We start from the raw sequence: 22953 nt of genomic DNA on the forward strand, positions 1-22953 counted from the left end.
ATGCCCAGTGAAGTTCAGCAGCTTTTGGCAACAGCCAGATTTATGCCATGCAATTCCTCCCTGCTGCTTCTTTGTAATAATCCTGATATGTCACTTACTTTAATTACCCTCTTTCCTTCTTGTCCTACTTCTGTTTGTGGTGCGCTAATTATCGAAGGCTTCTGATTCACCTGCGTGTGTTTTGTTGTTTGGACATCTTCATTTGTTTGTTCTCTATTGATGTTCTTGGAAACAGCAGAGGCTACTCAGAGCATCTGTATTTTCCCTGGTTGTTGCTGATGATCGCCTACTCATGGTTCACGCTATTGGGCTGAATCCTAAAGGCAAAGTCTGACTTTGTGATGGGTTTCCAGTAACTGCAACTCTCTCCTAGCTGGGCTAAGCTCTTTGGCGTTAGCATGTTTTGCTAGTGTATTTTAGAAGGTAGAGTTGGAGGTTGGTGTTTTCAATCTGGAGGTTGACAGCTGGACAGCTAAACCCAAAGAGAGATGTCGAAATCAAACTGACCTCATTCTTTGTGAAGACTAGATGCTCTGAATAGGTTCCTCTTTATTAAACTTCTGTTTATTTAACCTTAATAAATAATTGTATCTAGTTGCCTTTATTAAATTATTTCTTTAATTATAAGTAATCAGAATTGCTTATTATTCAGCACACTGGATGTTGGCATTTTGGGGATAATCCTTTTATGAGTAATGCAATTAGGGCGTTTTTCAGAATTTTCTGTACATGTTGGAGATCTGTCTCTCATTGTCATGCAGCTCTTGAAAAAGTTACATTCTGACTTTCCAGTTGCAAATAAAATGAAACTCATTTTTTTAAAATTAGTTAGACCTTTTAATATTTCATTTCCTAATGGAGTTGTTGCAGGGCAGAGATCAGCTTGTGCAGGATTGCTAATGAAGTGATGTCCTAGCATGCTATATGTATTTCCTCAGGAAAGGAGTACTGAGGGCTAAAGCACTTAGGCATCCTAGAGGAGAAGGATGTAACAGGGACCAATGGCTGGAAGCTGAACTGAACAAATGCCAATTAGAAATAAGGCCGGTCCTGTGAGATGAGAATGATTAACCTGTGGAGCGAGGGACTAATAACCTCTTCACCGTCACTTGCTGTCTTCAGATCAGAACGGGATGCCTTTCTGAGGGTGATGTTTAGTTGTGCACAGGTTATTAATTTCTGTATAGAGGCAAGTGGGTGCTGGTGAGTAGTGTGTGCTTGGTGGAGAATGAGCTTAAGTGCAGGCTTCTGGTCTCTGGCACCGTGACTGTACAGCCTGTGCCTTCTCTCCCTCTGTTGCAGCTGAATTTCAAACTGGAGCTTTCATGCTGAATTCCCCCTGCTTTCCTTTTCTTTTTGCACCACCACCACTCCCACCCCCCCACCCCCCCTTTTTTCTTAGGAATTTGTGGGCTGGATATGTTGTCTCTGTTATGTTCTTCAACCTCTAACTGACTTCAGGTTTCTTGAGGGGTGATTTCTTTTTTTCGTTAGGATTTTATTTAGCTCCCCTCTCCTTTCTCTTCTTTGGCTTCCCCTATGGCTGCAGGAAGAGGGGAAGGGACCAAGAAGCCATCTGACTCCTCAGTGCCAACACGGGTGTGCAGCAGTGGCAAGAGGGAATGATGCTCTCGAGAGGCACTGCTTTCTGAGCAGTGTCCCGTTGGTCCTGAGTGGTGCCTGCCAGCCTGCTGTGGCATGGAGAAAGGGTGTTACCTTCTGAAAACTCTGCCATAGCACAGAGCTCAGACCTAGCTGTGTAGAGGCAGTGTCCGCCTACCTGCCAGAGCACAAAAACTGGATCTCTTGGCCTGCTTTCTGCATTGCTGCTGTTCCCTTCTGATCCAGTCCAGGGCTGTTGTCAGGGTTGTTTTATTACTCTCACACACAGCAGGTATGTGCAGGCGCTGTGCTGAGTTGCATTGTCCTTTGAAAAGGAGAGTACAAAGGAGGTTTAACACAGGACTAATGTAGCTCTCCTGTTGCCTAGACAAAGTGTAAAAATGGATCTGAGTTAAATGGGTTTTCATTTTATTTCCTTGCAGCTCCCCGGGGAAAGCGAGGCTGGAAAACCTTTTACGCTGTGCTGAAGGGAACGGTCCTGTACTTGCAGAAGGTAGGGGATATCACTGTCTTTTGGAAACTAATTAAAGAGGGATAAAGCAGCAGGCATCTTCTCTGCTCTCACAGCCCACCTCCAGACTCCTTTCCCTCCAACACACGGTGTAGCTGCTCTCTCTGTCTCCTACCCTGTTTACATACACGTTTAGGCAAGAAGCCTTTCACTGACACCCTCCCCCTTTTCACACTTTCATGTTCAGTTCCATTGTCCCCATCCACATGTGCACCCTATCAATTCCAGTTTATACCATTGCTGTCACTCACAGCTGAAAAAACAGCCAGCTTCACCAGCGAAGACAGCATCATCTCTGTCTTGCACGCACTCCTCTAGGCTGCTTTTAACATTGCATTTCATACGTGTGACTTCCCCTCCTGTAAGGCTGTCCTCCTTTTCCATCTTTTCATAGTATACTTTGCTGCAATGCCTGCAAGACCAGCTGCAGAACGACTGAATGGTAGTTTGGTCTTGGTAGGAATCTGCATCTTATGCTCTGTAGCAAAATTGAAGGATAAAAGGATACTTTTTTTTCCCCCAAAGCAAGATGAGGCACTGGTTTATAACAAACTTTGCTCCCTGACAGCAAGAAATCTAAAAAAAAAAAAGTCATCTGAAACCCTTCAAGTCTTTTGGCACAAGCTTAAATATATTATAGTACAGTTTTAACTGTTCTCTTGGAATGTGAAATGCAGCATATGAGTGAGAACTGTCAAAAATCAAATAAATGGTAGCAACTAAGTAGTTTGTTAAGGCTTTTTGCTCCCCCAGCAGAAATGAAATATTCATGAAATAGGTGATGTTTGTCCAGACTGCCCTGTATTGTAGAATTATGCTCCTTTGAAAGCCTTTTTACATTTCCACTGCATTTTGCAACTATCAGGAGTGCAAGTTCAAGTGCATACTGCTGTTTCCTCCTGCCCTGCTGTGGCTTTCTGAAGTTCTTGGTTTCATTGGAGCCAACCAGCATAGTCTCTGAGAAAAGAGAGGGTGTTTTGGATCAAATTCTTGCAGCATGAGGTTTACAAGGTGGATGCTCTGGGTGCAGTACCTTTTTGAGAGGGCTGAAATCCTGAAACAGACAAAACAATCTGCGGCTGGGAGGGAAGATTTGGGCTGAAAGTTGGATGTGACGTGCTCAAAGCCAGTGCAAGAGACTAGAACCAAGTCTGCTGAATTGCAGCTGAACCTTCCTTCTGGTCCTTTTGCTGGCAGCAGGTTCAGATTTTACTAAAGTGGCCTTCATGGCAGGTTTGTACCTTGCCTTTCCTGGGTGAAATAGAGTCACTTGCTTTGATTTCTGAACTAAGTCATCTTTAGTGTTCACCTGAAAAGACTGCATGGTTCCCTGAGAAGTAAGAAGGCTCCTTGTCTATAACACATTAATTTCTTATTTGATCTTTGAGGGGGGATTAATAAGCTTTCCAGGGGAAGAAATGGAGATGCTGTCAATTTTAGAGTCCTAGTTAAATACTTTTATGTGTATCACTGGCATATTAGTTTAAAATGCTTTCTGTTTGACAAAGTGTAGAGATGCTGATGTAGTATGCAAATTTTCTACAGAATGTTGCTGTCCCCACTCTCACCCACTATCCTTTGGAGAGCAAGAGAGTAATTTCACATCTGACTGCATCTTTGCAGGATGAAATGCATTGCTGGAGTTCTTGTTCTTATTTGTTAGTTACTTGTGTGTCTTGCACTTGTCACAGCACTTGAATTCAGTGATTACAGGGTGGTTCCTCTGCAAAGCTGCACTCTCCCACTTGGTCCTGAAGACCCTTGCTCTGAAGCCATCTTACTGTAGCACAGTGACAAGCAAGACTTTTACTTTAGTGCCGTAAAAGGTTGGCAGAGTGTCCTGATGAGAAGTGACTCATGCCCAGAGTGATGGGGCAACTATGAGCCTCCCCAGGGTGCCTCTGGCCCAGGCTCAGCCACAGTTCCTCATGCTGCAGCTGTGAAACATCCTCTGATTTCTCTTCAGCTCCAGAAGGTCCAGCAGGGCTTTGCTTCAGCCCTGAAATAAACTTTGCTCTGTTAAGGACATGGTGTTGCAGAAGTTGAGGGTGCCAGGGTTTTAAAATACACAACTAGACCAAGCTGTTATAGTAAAAGTTGCTGAGCTATTGTTTCCTTTTGCAATATACCAGGAGACTGAAATTATCCTAATTTCAGAAAGTTCAGGAGCATTTTAGAACAGCTTGATTTCTTTGTAGAAATACATAGCTCTGGCAGTAGTCACGGCCAAAGGATTTCCTTACCTTTGTTTGCCTTCTCTCCTGGTTATGGAGTGCTGTAGGGCAGGGTGCATTCACATGTGCGCACACACATTTTCCCTCTTTCTCTCATTATCTGTGTATTGTCTATATATCTATGGAGGTAACATCTGTGATGATGGTTTCATTGCACTGAGGGCTATTGAAGCAGGGGAGAGAGAAATCTCACTGTTCTAGGTGCTGTATACACACAAACACATGTACAAACCTCTGCACTATTGCTTTCCGTGTTTATCTGTAACTCAGCTGTTCCCTCAAGACACTACTGTAAGATAAGTATTAATTGTTTGTAGCAGCTGTGATTCCCCCAATGGGCAGCATGATCCCAATTCTGCTGTCATTCTGTTTGCATACCAGTCCAGTTCTCCTTGTTTTGATGTTGGAGTTCATGTACAAGAGTGGTTTGTAAATGGCAGTCACTTGAGATTTACTGGGGAGTTTACCTGGGCAGTCTTGTCTCTGTGCCCACCTTATATTTTATTTTTTCCATTGGAACTGTTCCAGTCCTAATTCCTGTGCTGCATATTGTTTTATTTTTAAATAAGTAATTTAACAGAGATGATTTCTGAATTAGTGCGGACAGAGGCCTCCAAAAGGGCTCAGTGGAAGCATTCACAATTAGCCAACTAAACGTGCCTGCACAGTATTATATAAAATGAGAGGTTTGACATGTTTGGGATGTTGGCCCTGTCTCTGGGCACCCTCAGGCCAAGGTTAATTTCCTGCCCTCTGTTCATAGCAAGAGGAAATTGCAAAGTAGGAGCTTGACAGAATGTCTGTTCACTAGATTGACATAGGATGTGATGTGCGTACAGAAGAGAGGTTTTTAAGGAGAGGACGTAAGGCTGACCTCGCTTCCTTGCTAGAAATTGCTTCTGGGCAAGCAGTGCAGGGCATGGACCTTAGTGTTTTGTTTGGACTCTTCTGTAAGGTTTGCAACATCTTTGCTCTTCGATGTGGCACTTAATCTTCTGGGCTTTCAGGTATTTTTATATAACTTTTCTCAAATGTGTTTCCTCTATTAAAATATTAAAAAAAGAGAGAAAGGCCAGAATGATGTAAAGTGTTCGGTGACGAGACTTTTTGAGAGAATTTTGCAGCCATCACATGCAACTGGGGGGAGATACCCACCCATGGTACCTTGACTGATAAAAAGCCAAATGCCATTCTCTGGTCTATCAAAAATGGATTTAGAAACATGCTGAATCCGGGTCAGCAGGATGTGGGAAAGTCATTCTCCAGGAGTCTGAGAAGGATTAATTCAGCATGTTGTTGACACTGTGTGCAGCACTCACATCAGCCTTCAGTTGATAGAGAGGTCACAGTTCCTTTCTGGCTCCTCATACATTCCTTTCCACTGTCTTGGTCTAACTTTAGTAAGCTGTCTTCCATTTCAGCTCAACCTCCACGCTGACACCAGCACATCAGAGCACATGCTGTCCTTGATGGCATAGGAGATAGGGATGTTCCTGCTCCCCTAGCATTCCCTGCCAGTTGAAAAGAGTTGGAGGCCTTACAGGAGGAATTTTGACAGCATATTCAGATCCCTCCAGCCTTCTCTGAGGCTGGCCAACTGCATGGAGACATTTCCGGTATGCTGATCAGTGCCTTTGGAGAAGCTGGCAGAGCCCCAGCTGTCAAGGTAGATTGCAGCCAGCTGATCTGGTGGGATTAGCAAGGATTATCATGAATGCTCTCTGTCGGTAAGGAGGGGTTCTCAGCCAGGACTGCTTCTGAGACAGCCCAAATGTGGAGTTCTTCTGGGGCAGGTTTAGACACCCAAGTGGGTTGTGGACGTTGGATGCATCTAACAGAGAAAGCTGGGAGGCAACAGGCAAGGCGATAGCTGACACTGTCTCTAGGCAATAGCTTGAGGAAAGCCAGAACACCATGTTTCTGAGGTCTGTCTAAGTTCATTTCCTGGCCCTGAAGTTTTCCCGGTCTCCTTGGACAGTGGAGCCAGTCATTTCCCCCAAAACTACCACCAAATAAATCAGCTTTTGAACCTGTGAAGGAAGGGGCTTGACCTGGGGGCTTGCTTCCTTCATTTTCAAGATGGGGCTGGGCCAGACTTTGGACAGTTCTTGTCCTTTGGCTATGGACTTTCCCAAATCTTCCTTGAAGAAGGTTTAGAGAGTGCCCTAAGCAGGAGTAGGCAAAGTCCATCATGATACAGAGATCCCTCCAAAGCTTGCTGCAACTCAAGCTATGAGAGAGGAAGGATATTTGGCTTCACTCGCTACCAGACCTTGAAAACCCCTTATGTCACGATGTGTAGGTTGAAGGCTACCCTTTGGCCGTCTGTGGAGCAGTGCTCTGCCTTTCTGCTAAGCCTGCTACGTGGGCTGTTCCCTTGTATGGCCTCAAGTGGAGGTGATGCTGCGACAGTATTGCTGGTTAGCTGCATCTCCTTTGGTAAAGTTTCTGAGCAGCAGCAAGTTCTGGGCCTGCACTAGCTGGACCTCTGTGAGGAAGGATGAGATGTGGCAGAGGAGTAGAACACTTTGTCCTCCCTTCTGGGAGGCAGTCACCACAGCTGGTGACTCCCCATCCATTGAAACTCATCCTGGAGAGCCCCAACCAAACCCAGCCTGGCCAAGAGCACAGATGCCTTCGGCAGCAGTGTAGTTGCCTCTGTCTGCAACCCTGGTCTGTGTGCTGCCAGATAAGTCCTGAAAACCAATTCATGCACGTTAACCAGCTCTTCTCCAGGGTGAGTGCCTCTCTGGGTGGTTAAGCCCTGCAGATGCTCTGTATCTTGCACTCTGTTGCCTGCTAAACCCCATCTCATAACTCTTGTGTTCAAGTGGAGGGATCAATAGTTATCATGCCTGCAGGGAATTATTCCTCTGTTTTGCAGCTGCCACACCCCCTCCCTTGGTGGGTGTTTCAGATGAGACTGATTTCTGTGATGTACTAAGGGGGAGAAATGGAGTCAGTTGCAGACTGCTTTGGCCTCTCCTTCAGAAACTGTGTATGCAGCATTGCTGGCAAGTGACTTTTCCTTGAAAAAGCTTCTGGCTTTCCCAAGCCATTTTTATTCAGGTGGGCTTTAAACTGAACTGGTGGCTACATCATGATTGTGCCCTCATCCAGCTTCTGTCACTCAGGAGATCAAAGACTGCTCCCAGGTTGATGCTTGCTACACAGAAGAGTTTGACTCCCTGCTTTTGTCATTTGGTGTTAGGAGTGGTACTGTTCTTGTGTCAGAAACCTGGACAGTGCTGTGCTTGCCATTTGCAGACCCTGAGCAGAGAGTTTTAAAGGAGGTTGCTGTATTTGCTTTGTGGAGACTGATGAGGAGGCTTCTCCACTGTGTGAGGACCTGCCTAGGAGGTGATACAAAAGTAGTTGTTTGAGTAAAGTAAAAATCGATCAGTGGAGGCAGAGAAACGAAGCAGGAACCAGCGGCTGAGCAGTGGAGGTGGGGAGCTGGCCATGAAGAATTCCTGAAATGAAACGAATAGTCTACAGCTGTTGCGATAGTCAGATACTCCCTGTTTACCCCCGTTCCTGTCAAGCAGGTAGTGGAACTACTTCTTTCCCTTGAAAAGAGATCAAAAAAGAGAAAGGAAAAGATGTTAAAAGGTAATGGAACCCACAAGTGCTCAAGTCAGGTTGCATTTCGTTTATATACTTCAATACTATTCATGACTATGGAACAAGGCTTTTCCCTAGGTTAAGGAAAAGGGAGTAGCACATGGAGAAATAAGGTGCCATTTTTCCCCTGTTAACTCCTGCAGGATGAATATAAGCCAGAAAAGGCTTTGTCGGAGGACGATCTGAAGAATGCAGTTAGTGTGCATCATGCGCTGGCATCCAAGGCAACAGACTATGAGAAGAAACCCAATGTCCTCAAGCTTAAAACAGCAGATTGGAGGGTCCTGCTTTTCCAAGCCCAGTAAGTGCTTTCTTCTGATTTGTGCCAATTGTTGAGGAAAGAAAGCAGTGCTGAAGGAGGGGTAAATTCATGCCTGGACAGGTTAAAGCAGAGGCTTAAGAGGTTCGATCTGTTTATTTGATCAGAAATAAGATTAGGTAGTGATTTGATTAGAGTGCACAAGTGGTTCATGAGAAAGAAACATCAGGTTTTAAGAGGCTTTTTAATCTGGCTGAAAAAGGCATAACAAGATGCAGCAGCTGGAAGCTGAAGCTGCAGGAAATTCAATTTGGAAATAAGGCACAAACTTTTCACGGTCAGGGTGATTAATCATTGAAACAAATGACCAAAGGCAGTCTTGGATTGCCTGTCTCCTGATGTCATCAGGTCCTAGCTGTATGTCTTTCTAGAAGATATGCTTTGGTCAGAAACAAAGTTACTACTTAATAAAAGAATAATTTGATTAAATTCTTCAGGCTGTGATATCCAGACAGAACAGGTGACTTGCCTTTTGCTTCTGGCATTAAAAACCTGTGCATCAGTCTTATGCATGAGCCCTTGTCTACTGAGATCCATGTGAAACCTCCTGGAGATCTGTGGTGTCCAGCACAGCTGAGACCTTAGGACATATGTCTGAATCAGGGCATTGGTTGGCTCTGTTGCCTGTGTCATTTGGATTGGATTAGGAAAAGATGTATGCTAGGGTGAGTTGTGGACCTAATCATGACCCAGCGTGTGACTGAGATGCCTGACACTAACCACTTGCAAAGATAGACCAGAAGACTGAGCGGACTCTAAGACTAGTCCAGTTCTGGTTATTCTCGCTTTTAAAATGCAATTGAAGGAATGGGAAAGAGATAGAGGGGAGGCTGAGTCAGCAGGTGCTTAATATGTGTTTCTTCCCCAGGAGCCAAGAAGAAATGCAGACTTGGATCAACAAGATTAACTGTGTGGCTGCTGTCTTCTCTGCACCACCATTTCCAGCAGCAATTGGCTCTCAGAAGAAGTTCAGTCGCCCACTCCTCCCAGCCACCACAACGAAGCTATCTCAGGTGAGCTGTTTTTATACAGAGGGTAGGCGATGGCAATTTCTCTGCTGGCTGGAGACTGGACGGTGGTCCTTGGCATCGTTTTGTGGCTGTCACCACTAGCATTCCTAGAAGAAGGAGGCTTGAATGCTAAATCTCTGCTAGTTTCCTGATGCAAGATTTGAAGTGGGGGGCGAGAAAGAGCAGACTTGAATATAATTTTTATATTTTTATAGAAAAGAAACAATCACCAGTGTTCCTAGTACCAGATATAGAATTTTCATCCTGTGGTTATGGCTCTGCAGAGGACATTTCAGCTACTGACTGGTGTTTTTTTGAATTTGAGTGTTTATTGCCACTCATTTCAGAAGAAATGGACATACTCCTGGCCTGTGGCTTACTGGGGTGATAAAAGGTGAAAGCTGGTGCATCAGGCAAGCATCAATTATATTTCTTCCACAATACTCTTCTAGACTCCAACCCTTATCAGCTCAGGGATTTCCTGTTTAATGTATAGTTAAAAACTGACACTTACATGAGTGTCTTTGGTCTTCCCTTGTGATCACATAAGCTTTTAGCTTCCACAACATCCTGTGGCAGGGGGTTTCACAGCTCTACTACTTCTTGCACGAAAAAACACCTACTTCTGCTTGTTTCAGACTTGCCATGTCTGATGCTTGCGCCCATAGCTCTGTGTACTTTGGGAGCTATGATGCACGCCTGCAATTCCTCCTGCATGGCAGGAACATGATATTGATTGCGTTGATCAAGTTGACAGAGTGGCAGAGGTGATAGATCCCAATCGTAGGTGTAGACTTTACAAGTAACCTCCTGTAGCTTTTAAAGTCATCTGCCCATGCTGGATTGATTCTTAAATGCATTTTTTTTTTGCCATCTTCATAGCTTAGCAACACTCCTTAGAAACCACTATCTCATAATCTGTATTTCTCTAAGGGTGTGGGTTTTTTATGTCACCCCTGCTTTTTCCCCTCTCTGTGGCAGAAGCCTTTCTTCTTAAAATGTGGTGACCGACTTTGCGTCTTCTGTTCTGGGTTAAAGTTTAAAATGTGCCTCATGCAGAATAATACTAACTTGTCTCATCCTTGTGGTTTTACCTTTTGCTCATGCATACCTTATTTTAAAATACTGTATGGGGCTTCAATAATTTACTCCCAGTCACCAAAAAAACCTTTTTTACTCATTGTTCTGTGTGATTGTTCCATTTAGCACGTTGTTTCCTAGTCTCATTGTTTCCGTTCAATCTGGAAAGGGAAAAAATAGAACACAGCCCTGTGGTTTGTGTCTCAAAGAAGGGGAGACACGAAAAGTGGAATAAGATAAGCTGTTTTAGCTAAAGGCAGAAGACTGTTAAGTGTTCAAAGTAGATAAATTCAAAGGCAAGCAGAAACATGTCTGCTTTTATCTGTCAGTGTGGAAAAGCTGCCAGCAGGCTGCTTCTCATTTGGCAGACAAAAAAATATGAATTGTCAAATCCCTGTGGTTGCTGTTCAGGATTTTGTGGGCTGAATCATGATCGACAGCACTTCTTCAAAGGGCCTGTTCCTGGTCAGGCAGAAGTCAGGATGCAGTGAGAACCTAACATGGGTGAGGGAGAGAGGTTGGACATGACAGTTGTGCAAGATCATTGTACCAAGTTTACTTTCAAAAGCAGATGAGTGTCTGATCTTGGTTAGTCCAACCAAAGAGGGATGTGACAAAGCTATATATAAAGGAACGACCAATCTAGAAAAGATCTACTAGGGTTTTTTTTTTCTTTTTTCTGAGAATGTGCATGCACACACAAAAGCTCCAAATGGCTGCTGCCCTGGAAATTACAAGTGCCAAATTAATAGCTGCTCAAAGACCTCCTGTCATCAGGCTGTAGAACTCACTGCAACAGGATGTCACTGGGACCAGGGTTTCAGCACAGCGTAAAGTGTGATTGGGCACTAATAGAGAGAGCGAGCAGATCCAGGGTAGTTACTAACAGCAACAAGAATTTTTGGCAGCCAATAGCAAGTGATTTGAGCCCTACCGTGTATAGGCGGAGGAAAATTATCCCACGTTTCTTTCTTCAGTTCTATTGCAAAAGAGTTGAAACACAAGATTAGCTGGGGCTCAAATATCATCCTCTGTAGAAGTTTTCCCCCTTTCTGCTCTTTTCCGCAGCTCCAGCTCAGTGAGCTGAGAGGCTCAGTGACTCACAGTGCAGTGCAGGCATGTCTAAGCTAGGCTTGAAGCTGCAAGCTGTGCAGCCACACCACTGGGGGACAACCACTGGCAGCTATCCCCTCCTCTGAGGCTAGGTACATACGCGGGAGCTGAACTGGGTACTACCTGCCGTTACGACTCTGGCGAAGCCACTGAGGTCTGAATGATCGTGTCTATATTGTAGACTTACCTAATTCAAACATAATTTCAGATCCAAGCCTAGAAATGGCCAGAAGGCCATGCTGCAGGAGCTGGAAACCTTCTTAGCTGAGGGAAGGTTAGCTGACAGATGGACTGGAGGAAGTGAGTGGGCCTGGCATTATGATAAAGGAAATTGCCTAGAAAGGGGGAGTAGCAGCTCCTCATTTTCTTCCAACTGCACAGTCGGATAAAAGCTGGTAGCAGCTTAGTGAAATGAGATACCTTTTGGGGATTGGACAGCGGTTCCTCTTTTGGATGCATTGTATTGTTCTGAACAAATGGAAACAGCAGACCAGAGAGCATTTGGTAGTGCAGAAATGGAAGGAAGGGCCCTGACTCCATGTCCTTTCTGTCCTGGAAGGAACTATTTTTACATTGCAAAGACCTGAGGCAGGGTCTTTTCCTGTCTTGTTCTGCTGTTGGTCTGACTGCATACGCAACAGCCTTAATTGATTTGCCAAAAAATGTATTAGAGCAGAAGTGTCATGTCAGTAATGCTCTGCAGCAAGCTGCTTCCGTTGCTCTCAGCAAGGCGAGGGATGACAGGTTTGCTATCCTTCCCAGTGGCATCTGCTAGCTGCTGAGTTTTTCTGCAAACTTGGCCTCTGCTTGGGTGCCTTTTGAGAGAGCTGTTGGGGACAGCTCTGGGATAACGGACCTTATCAATCTAATTAAAATTAGTTAAAGGAAAGAAGGAGAGAAAGAAAGAGAGAAAGAAAAAGGAACTATTTGGTATTATTGTGCAGGCATCTTTCTATTTTCCTTTGCTTATTGAACATTTTAGATTCTGTCACTTAAGTGCCTAATGTGTTTCTGAAGGATGAACAGCTGAAGTCCCATGAAGCTAAGCTGAAGCAGATCTCCACTGAGCTTGCCGAACATCGCTCCTATCCTCCTGACAAGAAGCTCAAAGGCAAGGAAGTAGATGATTACAAACTGAAGGACCATTATCTGGAGTTTGAGGTACGTATGGGAAACGTTATTACTTTTACTTTTTGGGTGTGGATGGTGGTCCACATACTGGTCTTATACTTGGGGTACAGTCCTAAAGTTCTGTATTTTTCACCTTACTTCATCGAGGAGTATGTTCTTATTAGACAGCTATGTCAGTAATCCCAGAAGCTGGGATGTGGCTTCTCTTTCTGATAAGGACTTCTTGTGACCTTAGCCATGAATTTAGCTCCTCATCTGTAAAATGGAGGATAAAAGTGTGACCCTCTGTCCTTGCCTGATGTATCTATTTGAAGAGAAGATAAGGTCTTCAGGCAGGAACTGTCTTTTGTTGTAAGACTATGTGTTACCCAGTGTGTTGGCACCTCAATCTTTGTGGAATGACTGCATTCTGCAGTAATGCAAATTGTGATAATTGTCTTCCATTGGTATGTTCTGAAGGAACTGCTCTTCTAAAATTATTGTCACAGGCATGCCTCATCAGAGCCATTTGTGTTATGTACCAGTGAGCTGGATGTCAGGATGAGCAGGAAAAGGGTAGAATTAAAGATCACAGGATTGAGTGGTGCAACCTAGGCAGCTGCATTAGGACATTGTTCTGAGTATCTGACAGCAGCTTTTGTCCATCATGGACAAAAGCAGCTTTCGTCTGCCACATTGTAGGGCTATATGGGAGGGGGTCAGCAACCCGGCAGATGCCTGGTATTTTCCATGGCTGCACCTTTGAGCTTTTTCCCCCAGAACTGTGAGACAATGTTGCCATAGTCTGAAGAAGAGAGGAGATGCTGGAGGCAACACAAACCTCCAGAACTGAAGTAAGCCTCCTGCCATGTGGTGTATGAGTTTCTTTTGGAGGAGCTCTTTGGCTTGACTGGCTGTGTACTTTTGCCTTTGCAGAAGGTTGTAACCACTGTGTTGAGTTTGACTTTGCTGTAGCTCTGGTCTGCATTGCATATAGTGAGCTTGAGATGTTTTGCTGCTGTTTTGTACAGGGAACACAGTTGGCCAATTTGTTCTTCCACATCCAACGTACCGGCAACTATCTGACCAACAGTCAAATGAGGAAGTGGTAGACAGGGCTGGCAAGCAAAGGGTACACAGAGGGTGAACAGGAGAGACTACATAACCAATGAAGGGTTGAAGTGAGGTGATGGGATAGCTCACGTGACTGGAGTGCTGCCATGAATGGATACAGGCTTTTTAGAAAGGACAGACAGGGATGGCAGGGAGGGGGAGCACCCTTTATGTGAGTGAGCAGCAGGCACACATCAAACTTTGCCTGTCGTTTGCAACGCTACAGGCTTGGGGAAGAGTGTCTGGAAAGATGCCCAGCGGAAAAGGACCTGGGGGTGTTGATCGACAGCTGGCTGAAGATGAGCCAGCAGTGTGCCCAGGTGGCCAAGAAGGCCAATGGCATCCTGGCCTGTATCAGAAATAGTGTGGCCAGCAGGAGCAGGGAGGTGATCGTGCCCCTGTACTCGGCACTAGTGAGGCCGCACCTCAAATACTGTGTTCAGTGTTGGGCCCCTCACTACAAGAAGGACATTGAGGTGCTGGAGCGTGTCCAGAGAAGGGCGACGAAGCTGGTGAGGGGTCTGGAACACAAGTCTTATGAGGAGCGGCTGAGGGAGCTGGGGTTGTTCAGTCTGGAGAAGAGGAGGCTGAGGGGAGACCTTATTGCTCTCTACAACTACCTGAAAGGAGGTTGTAGCAAGGTGGGTGTTGGTCTCTTCTCCCAAGTGACAAGTGATAGGGCAAGAGGAGATGGCCTCAAGTTGCTCCAGGGGAGGTTTAGATTGGATATTAGGAAAAACTTCTTCACTGAAGAGGTTGTCAGACATTGGAACGGACTGCCCAGGGTGGTGGTGGAGTCACCATCCCTGGAGGTATTTAAAAGATGTGTGGATAAGGCGCTTAGGGATATGGTTTATTGGTGGACTTAATGACCTTCAGTGTTAGGTTTATGTTTGGACTTGATGATCTTAAAGGTCTTTTCCAACCTAAGTGATTCTATGATTCTGTGATTCTAAGGAAGGGTCATGAGCCAGCTGAGACCTTGTGGGTCAGGTTTAGCAGGCACACCATGATGGTGGTGTTGTGATGGCTGTCTGCTAGGCCTTTTTCAAAAAACTGGAACAAACCTTGTGTTTGCAGGCACTGGTCCTCATGGGGAACTTCAACCACCCCTATATCTGCTGGAGGGACAGCACAGCAGGGCACAAGCAATCACTGATGTTTCTGGAGAGCATTGACAACTTCCTAACGCAGAAGACTGAGGAGCAGACAAGGAGATGCACTTTGCTGGACCTCTCGCTTAAAACTAGGAAGAAGCACAACTAGGAAGAAGCACAAGTCTAATGAGGAGTAGCTGAGGGAACTGGGGTTGTTTAGCCTGGAGAAAAGGAGGCTCAGGGGTGACCTTATCACTCTCTACAACTACCCGAAAGGAGGCTGTAGTGAGGTGGGTGTTGGTCTCTTTTCCCAAGTAATAAGCAATAGGGCAAGAGGAAATGGCCTCAAGTTAAGCCAGGGGAGGTTTAGATTGGATATTAGGAAAAACTTCTTCACCAAAAGGGTTGTCAAGCATTGGAACAGGCTGCCCAGGTAAGTGGTTGAGTCACCATCCCTGGAGGTATTTAAAAGACATGTAGACATGGTGCTTAGGGACATGGTTTGGTGGTGGAGTTGGCAGTGCTAGGTTAACGGTTGGACTTGATGATCTTAAAGGTCTTTTCCAACCTGAATGATTCTTTGATTCTGAGAACTGCTTGGGGATATGAAGGTCAGGGGCAACCATGGCAGCAGTGACCACAAGACTTGGACTTCACGATCCTGAAAGGAGGAGTCAAAGTAAAAAGCAGGATCACAACCCTGGACGTTAGGAGAGCTGACTTTGGCCTGTTCAGGGAACTGCTTGGAAGAATCCCATTAGATACGGCCCTGGGGAGAAGGTGGCTTTGGGAGAGCTGGTCACTTTTCAAGGATCACCTCCTTTAAGCTCAGGAATGGTTCACCCTGACAAGCAAGAAACCAAGCAAAGACGGCTGAAGGCCTTCATGTATGAACAAGTGGCTTCTGGCAAATCTCTGCCATAAAAAGAAGGTGTGCAAGAGGTGGAAGCAGTGGCAGGTGACACAGGAGGAACAGAGATGCTGTCCAAGCATGAAGGATTGCATTTAGGAAAGCCAAAGCCCACGTGGAGTTGAATGTGGCAAAAGATGTGAAGGGCAAGAAAGGTTTCTACAGGTACGTTGACAACAGGACAGGACCCTAGCTGGGGCTCCTAATGGGGCAGGGGACCTGGTCACGAAGAACAGGGAAAGGCCAGGGTAATCAATGTTTTCTTTGTCTGGGTCTCTACTGGTAAGAGCAGCCTTCAGCAGTCACAAGTACATGAGCCCAGTGGGAAAACCTGGAGCAAGGAAGACTTACCCTTGGTGAAGGATGATAAAGTTAGGGAATGTTTGAACTGGACGTATGCAAGTCCATGGGATCTGATGGGATGCACCTGTAAGTGCTGAGGGAGCTGGATGATGTCATCGCAAGGCCACTCTTGATTACCTTTGAAAGGTCATGGTGATCAGGGGAGGTTTCTGAGGACTGGAGAAAAGCAAATGTCATTCCTGCCTCCAGGTACGGCAAGGAGAAAGGTCCAGGGAACTACAGGCTGGTCAGCTGCTTCTCCGTCCATGGGAAGGTGATGGAGCAAATTCTCCTGGAAATCACTTCCAAACAGATTAAAGACAAGAAGGTGATTGTGAGTAATCAGCATGGCTTTATGAAGGGGACATCATGCCTGACCAACATGATAGCCTTTTACAATGAGAAGTCTGGTGTGATGGATGCAGGGAGAGCAGTGGATGTTGTTTGTTCTTGACTTTAACAAGGATTTTGACATTGTCTCCTCTAACATCCTCTTAGACAAGCTGATAAAATGTGGACTAGGAAATGGACAGTAAGGTGGTTTGGAAATGGGCTAACAGTCGAGATCAAAGGGTTGTGATCGTGGCACAATGTCAGTTTGGAACACAGCACTCGGGTATACAGAGCACTTGAATGTACAGAGCAAGCCACACACTTTCACTTTGTAGGGGCTCTTGTGCAACTTGGGAGAGCAAAGAGTTTCTTGGCTTTGGGTCCTTGACACAAAGTTTGTTTTCTATCACTTCTAGAAGCATGATGAGTTAGGATGAAATGTAGGCTGGAGTGTTAGATGATTTTAGAAAGATTGATGGAGAGGGAGATTGTTGTGGGTTTTTTCTGTTTTCTGACAGTTTTATCATGGTGGTCTTTAGAGAAATACTCCTCAGGTACCTCAGTACAAAGCAGAACCAGGACAGCCCAGGAAAAAAAAGATGTCTTCTTCCCTAGTGACAGCCTTGAACAGCAGTTGAACTGTGCAGTTCAGACATGTGATGAGCACTGCAGGAATGCCTGTCTAGGCAGGCAAGTGGTGGCACCAACTTCAGTGGTGTGTAAGAGGTGGTGATTCAAGGTGTTGCTGTGCAATGCTGTGTTACATTCACACTTGGCACAGATTTTGCAGGCCATGTTGAACTATCAATAGGCAGTTAAAAAAAAAAAAAAGAAAAGGTGAGCTGTATGAAAATCCTGAATGGAAACTTCCCCCCACTTTTGAGGTTTCCTCATTTTCCCTTCAGAACAAAGTCCTGACAGGGTCAGGCAGGAGCTGGTGACAGACCTTGCTTCATGGGGTCAAAACAAAAGGGCAAGAGGCAGGTGAGGCAGTATTTTGTACTTGGCTCTTTCAGGCTGAGACTGTAGAGCAGACCTTGCATCGGTGTACAAAGGGCCATGCTGGTACATCCCCAGAAGCACAGCAAAAGGGCCTGCGAGTCCCAAAGGAAGCAGCATAGTCCCATTAGGAAGGAAGAAGCCAGATTCCCTTTTTGTAGGCCCTTGTAATTCCTTTTTGTTCATCCACAGGCATTCCCTTCATTCTTGTTCCTGATGAAAGACAAGTGAGGTGCTGTTTCCTTCTGAGGGGAGGTGAACCAGGAGGTGCCTGGTGGTCCTTGTTCAGGGATGCAGCCAGGAGTGTTTCTTCCTGCCAGTGTCGTTCCTTGTAGACACCAAGGAAGGAACACTGCAGCTTTGCTTGCTGTCTGAGGAAGTACTGCTCCAGATGAAGGTTGCTCATTGCAGCAAATTTATGGTTTGAGGGAAATCTTCTGAGTGCTGTCAGGTGAGAGGTGAAGCCAGAAATTTGATGGGTGGCTACCTCATCTCCTCTTTATGTGCATTCAGTCTTCAGAGATAATGTTGCAGAAGCTTTTGAACGGTTTTAACTTTCGTGTTTTTACTTTCTTGACAGAATTTTCCAGATTCATTTATTTTAAGGAAAAATTTCCACCAGCTTTAATACCTAGCTTCAAATGTCAGATCACTAAAAGAGCAAGTTTGTTGCAGTTGAAATCAAAATAGAAACTTCCAAATGCATTGCTTAAGTGCAATAGAAATCACGGCCCCACAAAGTCCAGGGCAGAATGGCCATTGGCAGACATGCAGTGCAGAAACTGGTCCTGGATTTCCATTCTGATTGCTGGGTCTTGTGACCCTGGTGGTGTTTACTGGACCAACAAAAAGCAGAATTCCATATGGCAGTAAAGCCCCTCTCTCCCTTGATGAATATTACACTGATCCCAGGCTTAAAGCACTGGCTTGCCTTCTCTTTTGCAGAGGTGTCCTGTTCGTTGTGTGATGTGTGATTCATCAGCCCAGTGTATCATCATCAGGTTTCTGCTTGCTGTTTCTTTTTTATTGAATGACACATCTTACCTGCTTCATGTGTTTGTCTCTCGCATTGTGGAGCTGGAGCTCCAGATACGGAATGGATAAGAATGCTTTTTTATTTAATTTTTAGGTTGATTCTTTTACGATCCTCCTCTATAAGGTTTTGTTTATTCAAAGGACTCTTTGGAAACCCAGTCACGTTCTCTCCTTTGTTTTTTTTCCTCTATATGCCACACTTGAAAGCAGTTACCAAGCTTTTTGACTTCCTGCCCTCAAATAGGTGTTATTACCAGAACTTAATTATTTTATTATAAATTGGAAGAATTTTTCTTAAACACTTTTTCCTCTGTCAGGAACATAATAGTTTGGCAACTCTTTTGCCACTTTGAGATATAAATTAACCATCAGTACGGATGTTGATGTACTTCCCTGGCGCCCAGCCCACTGATACCACCTTAATTACAATGCCTGCATGACGTCTTTAGTGGATATGTCAGGGGCAGGTTATTAAACAAATTCTGGGAGATTGGTTGCTCTGTTCTCAGGACCTTCTGCTCCAGCTTCTGCTTTTGAGGCCCTGCAGGGATCTTCTATTAAGGTACCCTCATTTTGTTGGTTGCTGAGATGTTCTGTGCAGAAAGATGTTAGTGTGGCACACAGAGCGAAATCTTCCTGTTGGAAAGCTCAGCTCCAGACAAAAAATAAGTGGGCATGGGGCACAGTAAAGTGAACTTTTTCCAGTTGAAAAATACAAGTGTCTGGACAGAGAGCGACCTTCATCACTCACTGTGAACGGCCCTGTCAGGGGAACGTGCCGTGCTGCTGTCATAGCCCTCTCATCTGCTCCTTTTTGTTAAGGTCTGGCCTTGCAGAGCATCCTCTCATGGGCTTGGTGGTGGCCAAGCTGGTACAGTCTGAGCTTAGCAGGACCGTGCTTTGGTTTCTCCCCCATGGGCTTAAGAAAGGAAAGCAGGACCTGCTGGCAGGCGTGGAGGGTCGCAGGGGACAGCTGTAGCCAACCAGAGCAGGATTTTTGTTGTCCTTTAGTTTGCTGCACTTTATCTCCATGCCATAACATCTCAATATGTGCGAGCACAGAATATGACTCAGCGTGACTAAGGTCAGCAAGCTCTCGCTTGGTGTTGTTACTTGGAAATCACCATGCCCTCCAGCTAGCTGGGAGCCACTGTTCAGCAGAGCACAGGGATTTGTGTGCTGCAGAACGGAGTGTCTCTAATTGCACAGTACCCCTGGGCTCAGCCTGCCTGAAATCCTTTTTGTACATTGTAATTTACATTATCCACCATTGTTCGTGTCCACATCAGGCACCATTGTTCGCATCCATATTAGGCTCTTGGCTTTCAAGGCCACCAGAAACTATTAAGTTACCCAGAAGGTCTCTCAAGTGCTTCTGCAGAATTTCTTCCAGACTGATTCGTGCCTTTCTTTTCATTTCCCAGAAAAATCGCTATGAGATTTATGTTGGCCTTCTGAAAGAAGGGGTGAAGGAGCTGCTGAGTGGAGGAGAAAACGATGCGCCAGGACTGAAGAAATCCCACTCGAGTCCCTCGTTGAATCAGGAGTCTCCAGTTAGTGCCAAGGTGAAACGCAATGTCTCGGAGAGGAAGGACTACAGGCCAGAAACACCCAGCATTAAGCAGAAGGTCACTTAGGGTGGAAATGACAACTAGGGGAACAGCCATGCAGCAAAGTACCGGTGGTCAAAATTTTTTCATTTAATAACCTGTCATTCACAAAAAATAAGTGCATCTGCCTGAATGGGGTGTTAGTGACATTTTCTATTGTATATTTTGCTGTTTCTGTGCAGATTGTGGGAGATGTCTTTGCTCCTGCTTTGCTTTGCTTTGTTAATTTATCATTTAGCAATTGAAGCATCGGGACTTTTTTGTGTTGTTCTGTTTCTAAAGGAGCTGGGGGACGGGTAGAGCGCTGTGACGTGTATTCTGTCTCTTCCCCGTTTATCTCCTCCCATCGGCACGTGGCTTTCATCTCTCAAGTCACTTGTCACTTTATTTACGTGGTGGGTGGGAAAGTAACTGGACAAATGCTGCAGTGCTGTGAATGCGAGCTGCAGCTGTGAGAAAAGCTGTGCAAATGGGCAGCTGCAGAAGGCTGGCTAGAGCCTAGGGTGCTGGGAACGCTGGTTTCCTGACAGTGCAGAGCATGCTGGTAGTGGTACTTAGCAGCAGGTGCTACAGTAAATAGTCACTGTTGCTTATTGTTATTGCATTGACCGTGGACCCACAAGCACGAAGGAATGAAACCTGGAAGCCTCTGGCAATGCTGGGATGACAGCATTGGAATAATTTGTTTGCTTTTCTTCAAGCAGAGTCTTCTCCTGAGTTAGCAGGCTGGGGGGTATCCAAGCTCACGCTGTCTCTGCGGTCAGGGAGGTTAGGGATTACCCAGTCGGAATGAACCTGGGCTTCAGATTTATTTGCGGGGGAGGCTGCTGTAGATGTCAGCCATTGGCATTGTATTTTAAAGACAAAGGGCCTCTGTGTAGTTTTTAACTATACGCTCTCACTTAGCTGCTATGTAGAGCCTTATGATATTGTGCCCTGATGCTCCCCCTTCCAGGAGTTTCCTTGTTGGTGTGCACAGATAGGTGTTTGCAATTTCTCTGCTAGTGACAAAGCACTTTGCCTTTTCTCTTCAGGACGGGATTCTCCTCAGCTCTCAATTTTCCTGCTTTAGCTCACATATAGGTGGAAGAGACTGGTGCAGACCGGAGAAGGGGACAGACTTGTCCTCGCTGTGGGCCAGGGTTTGATGCCATCCTGGTTATTCGATGCCTGGAGGCCAGCACAAGGCAGCCCCAGGTTTGGCAGATCCTACCCTCCACCCACAGGGAACCAGCCTGCCTTGCAGCTCCTGCATATCCTGCACCAGGGTTTCAGAGGGGAGTGCAGGACAGGAAGAGACCACCGCGGGTAGAGCTTTCCATACCTGAAAGCCCCCTGTTTGTGCCACAGACCCTCAGGGTGGTCAGCAGTCTTCGGGCAGTAGAAAGATGATGTAGAAATCATTTTCCTGCTTCCCAGCCCCTCTCACCTGGGCGATATCGTGGGTCTGCAGGGAGCGCTGGCTTACCTGTTACTTAACACCCTGGGTTTTAATCTCGAGTTGGATACCAGCCTGCTGGGTGAGCTTGGACAGGTCTCCCCCATTTTGCCTCACTCTTCCTATGTGGAGTAGTACAACCAAACTGGCCTTTCCCGCAGAGCACCTTGGGAGGTAATGTTAAGGGCCAGTTGAAAATTGTTTATTGCTGTTATTTTTGTTGTGCCCTGCACAGGGCAGCCTTCCTGATGGATGTAATTCTTAATGCATAAAGAAATGTCAAGATCAATGCAAGGACTGTTTAGAAATGCTCTGGTGTTTCCAGCCCAAGCAGTCAAAGGGCCACACATCAAAAAAATTACCACCTGAGTGGATTTGTGCTCTGCCAGACTTCCCGAAGGGTCCAAGTCAATTAATCTAGCTTATTGAACTGCCAGTTCAGTGGGCAGGACAGGGAGCGAACAAAGAGAGAAGGACCTTAACAGGCACCTCGTGACTTGCCTCCCCCAGTGAGGACCACCGTGCAGCAGCTTTCCCAGTGTTGTGCTCACTGATGGCGGTAACAAAGAAGTTGCGCTCTCAGATGCTGTGAGGTGTTGGAGCAAATTGATCGTTGCAGTTGCAGCCTGGCAGCAAAACCAGATGGGACTGTTTCCATGTGTGATGCTGGGACGCGCACACATCTGACATCTGCCAGTGAGAGTGACCACTCCATGTTGGAAGTCTGGAAGTTGCCCCTAACCCTGGCAACGTTGCTGAAAACTGCAGCGTCCTGAATAGAAACCGTGAGCACTTCCTAAGTGCTGGGGCTTTAGAACTTGTGCATACTTAAGTGGAGCAAACATTTAGACCTCTTCCTGAAGAAGAGAGATGCCTTCTGCTGCTGGAGCCAAAGTGATGTGGTGCAGCATGCTGTGTTAGACTCAGTGTAGACAGGTGCATGATAGTGCTCATTGGGAGGGATTGTTTGAATTAACCAAGTGTGGTAAATCAACAGCTCATGGAGGGGAAACAAAGCCAGGAGATCCCTGCAGCTGTTCATCATGCTCTGGTAGTTTAAAACAAGCAAGCAGAAGAGAGAGAAGAAATGCATTTGGGGAATGCCAAATGCACATTTGAGAAGAAAACTTGTCCTGTCTTAGATACAGCATTAGGAAGCATGCAGCAGAAACAAAAAAAATGTGCAGATTTGTAAATGGGCCCTGCTTGGCTATCAGGAGGGGTTGTCTAGATGAGCTTTTTGAAGGCAGGCTGGAAAATGCCCAGCAAACCTCTTGTGATTATGGAGTGCAGTGCTTTAAAAGGCAAAGAGGTGACATTTAACTTTTTTTTCCCCGGATTTTAAAATATTCTGATTGCTGTAGACTGCAGTTAAATTGCTGAGCTCAAAAAGAAATTATTCCTGTAAAACGCATTTCCGAGCTTTGACACAGAAACTGGATAATTTCCTCT

General features: G+C 45.7%; 1 protein-coding gene across 2 annotated transcripts in view; it reads left to right on the plus strand.

Annotated features, from left to right (window-relative positions):
• The window catches only part of PSD3 (pleckstrin and Sec7 domain containing 3), an 82462-nt gene extending 62372 nt beyond the window's left edge, over window positions 1–20090 (plus strand). For both annotated transcript variants that reach the window (XM_059834303.1, XM_009809515.2), the window contains 5 exons: window positions 2046–2116; window positions 8136–8293; window positions 9180–9324; window positions 12532–12675; window positions 19878–20090. In XM_059834303.1, coding sequence (XP_059690286.1) covers window positions 2046–2116; window positions 8136–8293; window positions 9180–9324; window positions 12532–12675; window positions 19878–20090 — 731 coding nt within the window. The remainder of the gene's footprint in view (window positions 1–2045; window positions 2117–8135; window positions 8294–9179; window positions 9325–12531; window positions 12676–19877) is intronic.
• Window positions 20091–22953: the final 2863 nt, after the last annotated feature.

Source organism: Gavia stellata, chromosome Z (assembly GCF_030936135.1).
Source record: "Gavia stellata isolate bGavSte3 chromosome Z, bGavSte3.hap2, whole genome shotgun sequence".
Classification (NCBI taxonomy): Eukaryota; Metazoa; Chordata; class Aves; order Gaviiformes; family Gaviidae; genus Gavia; species Gavia stellata.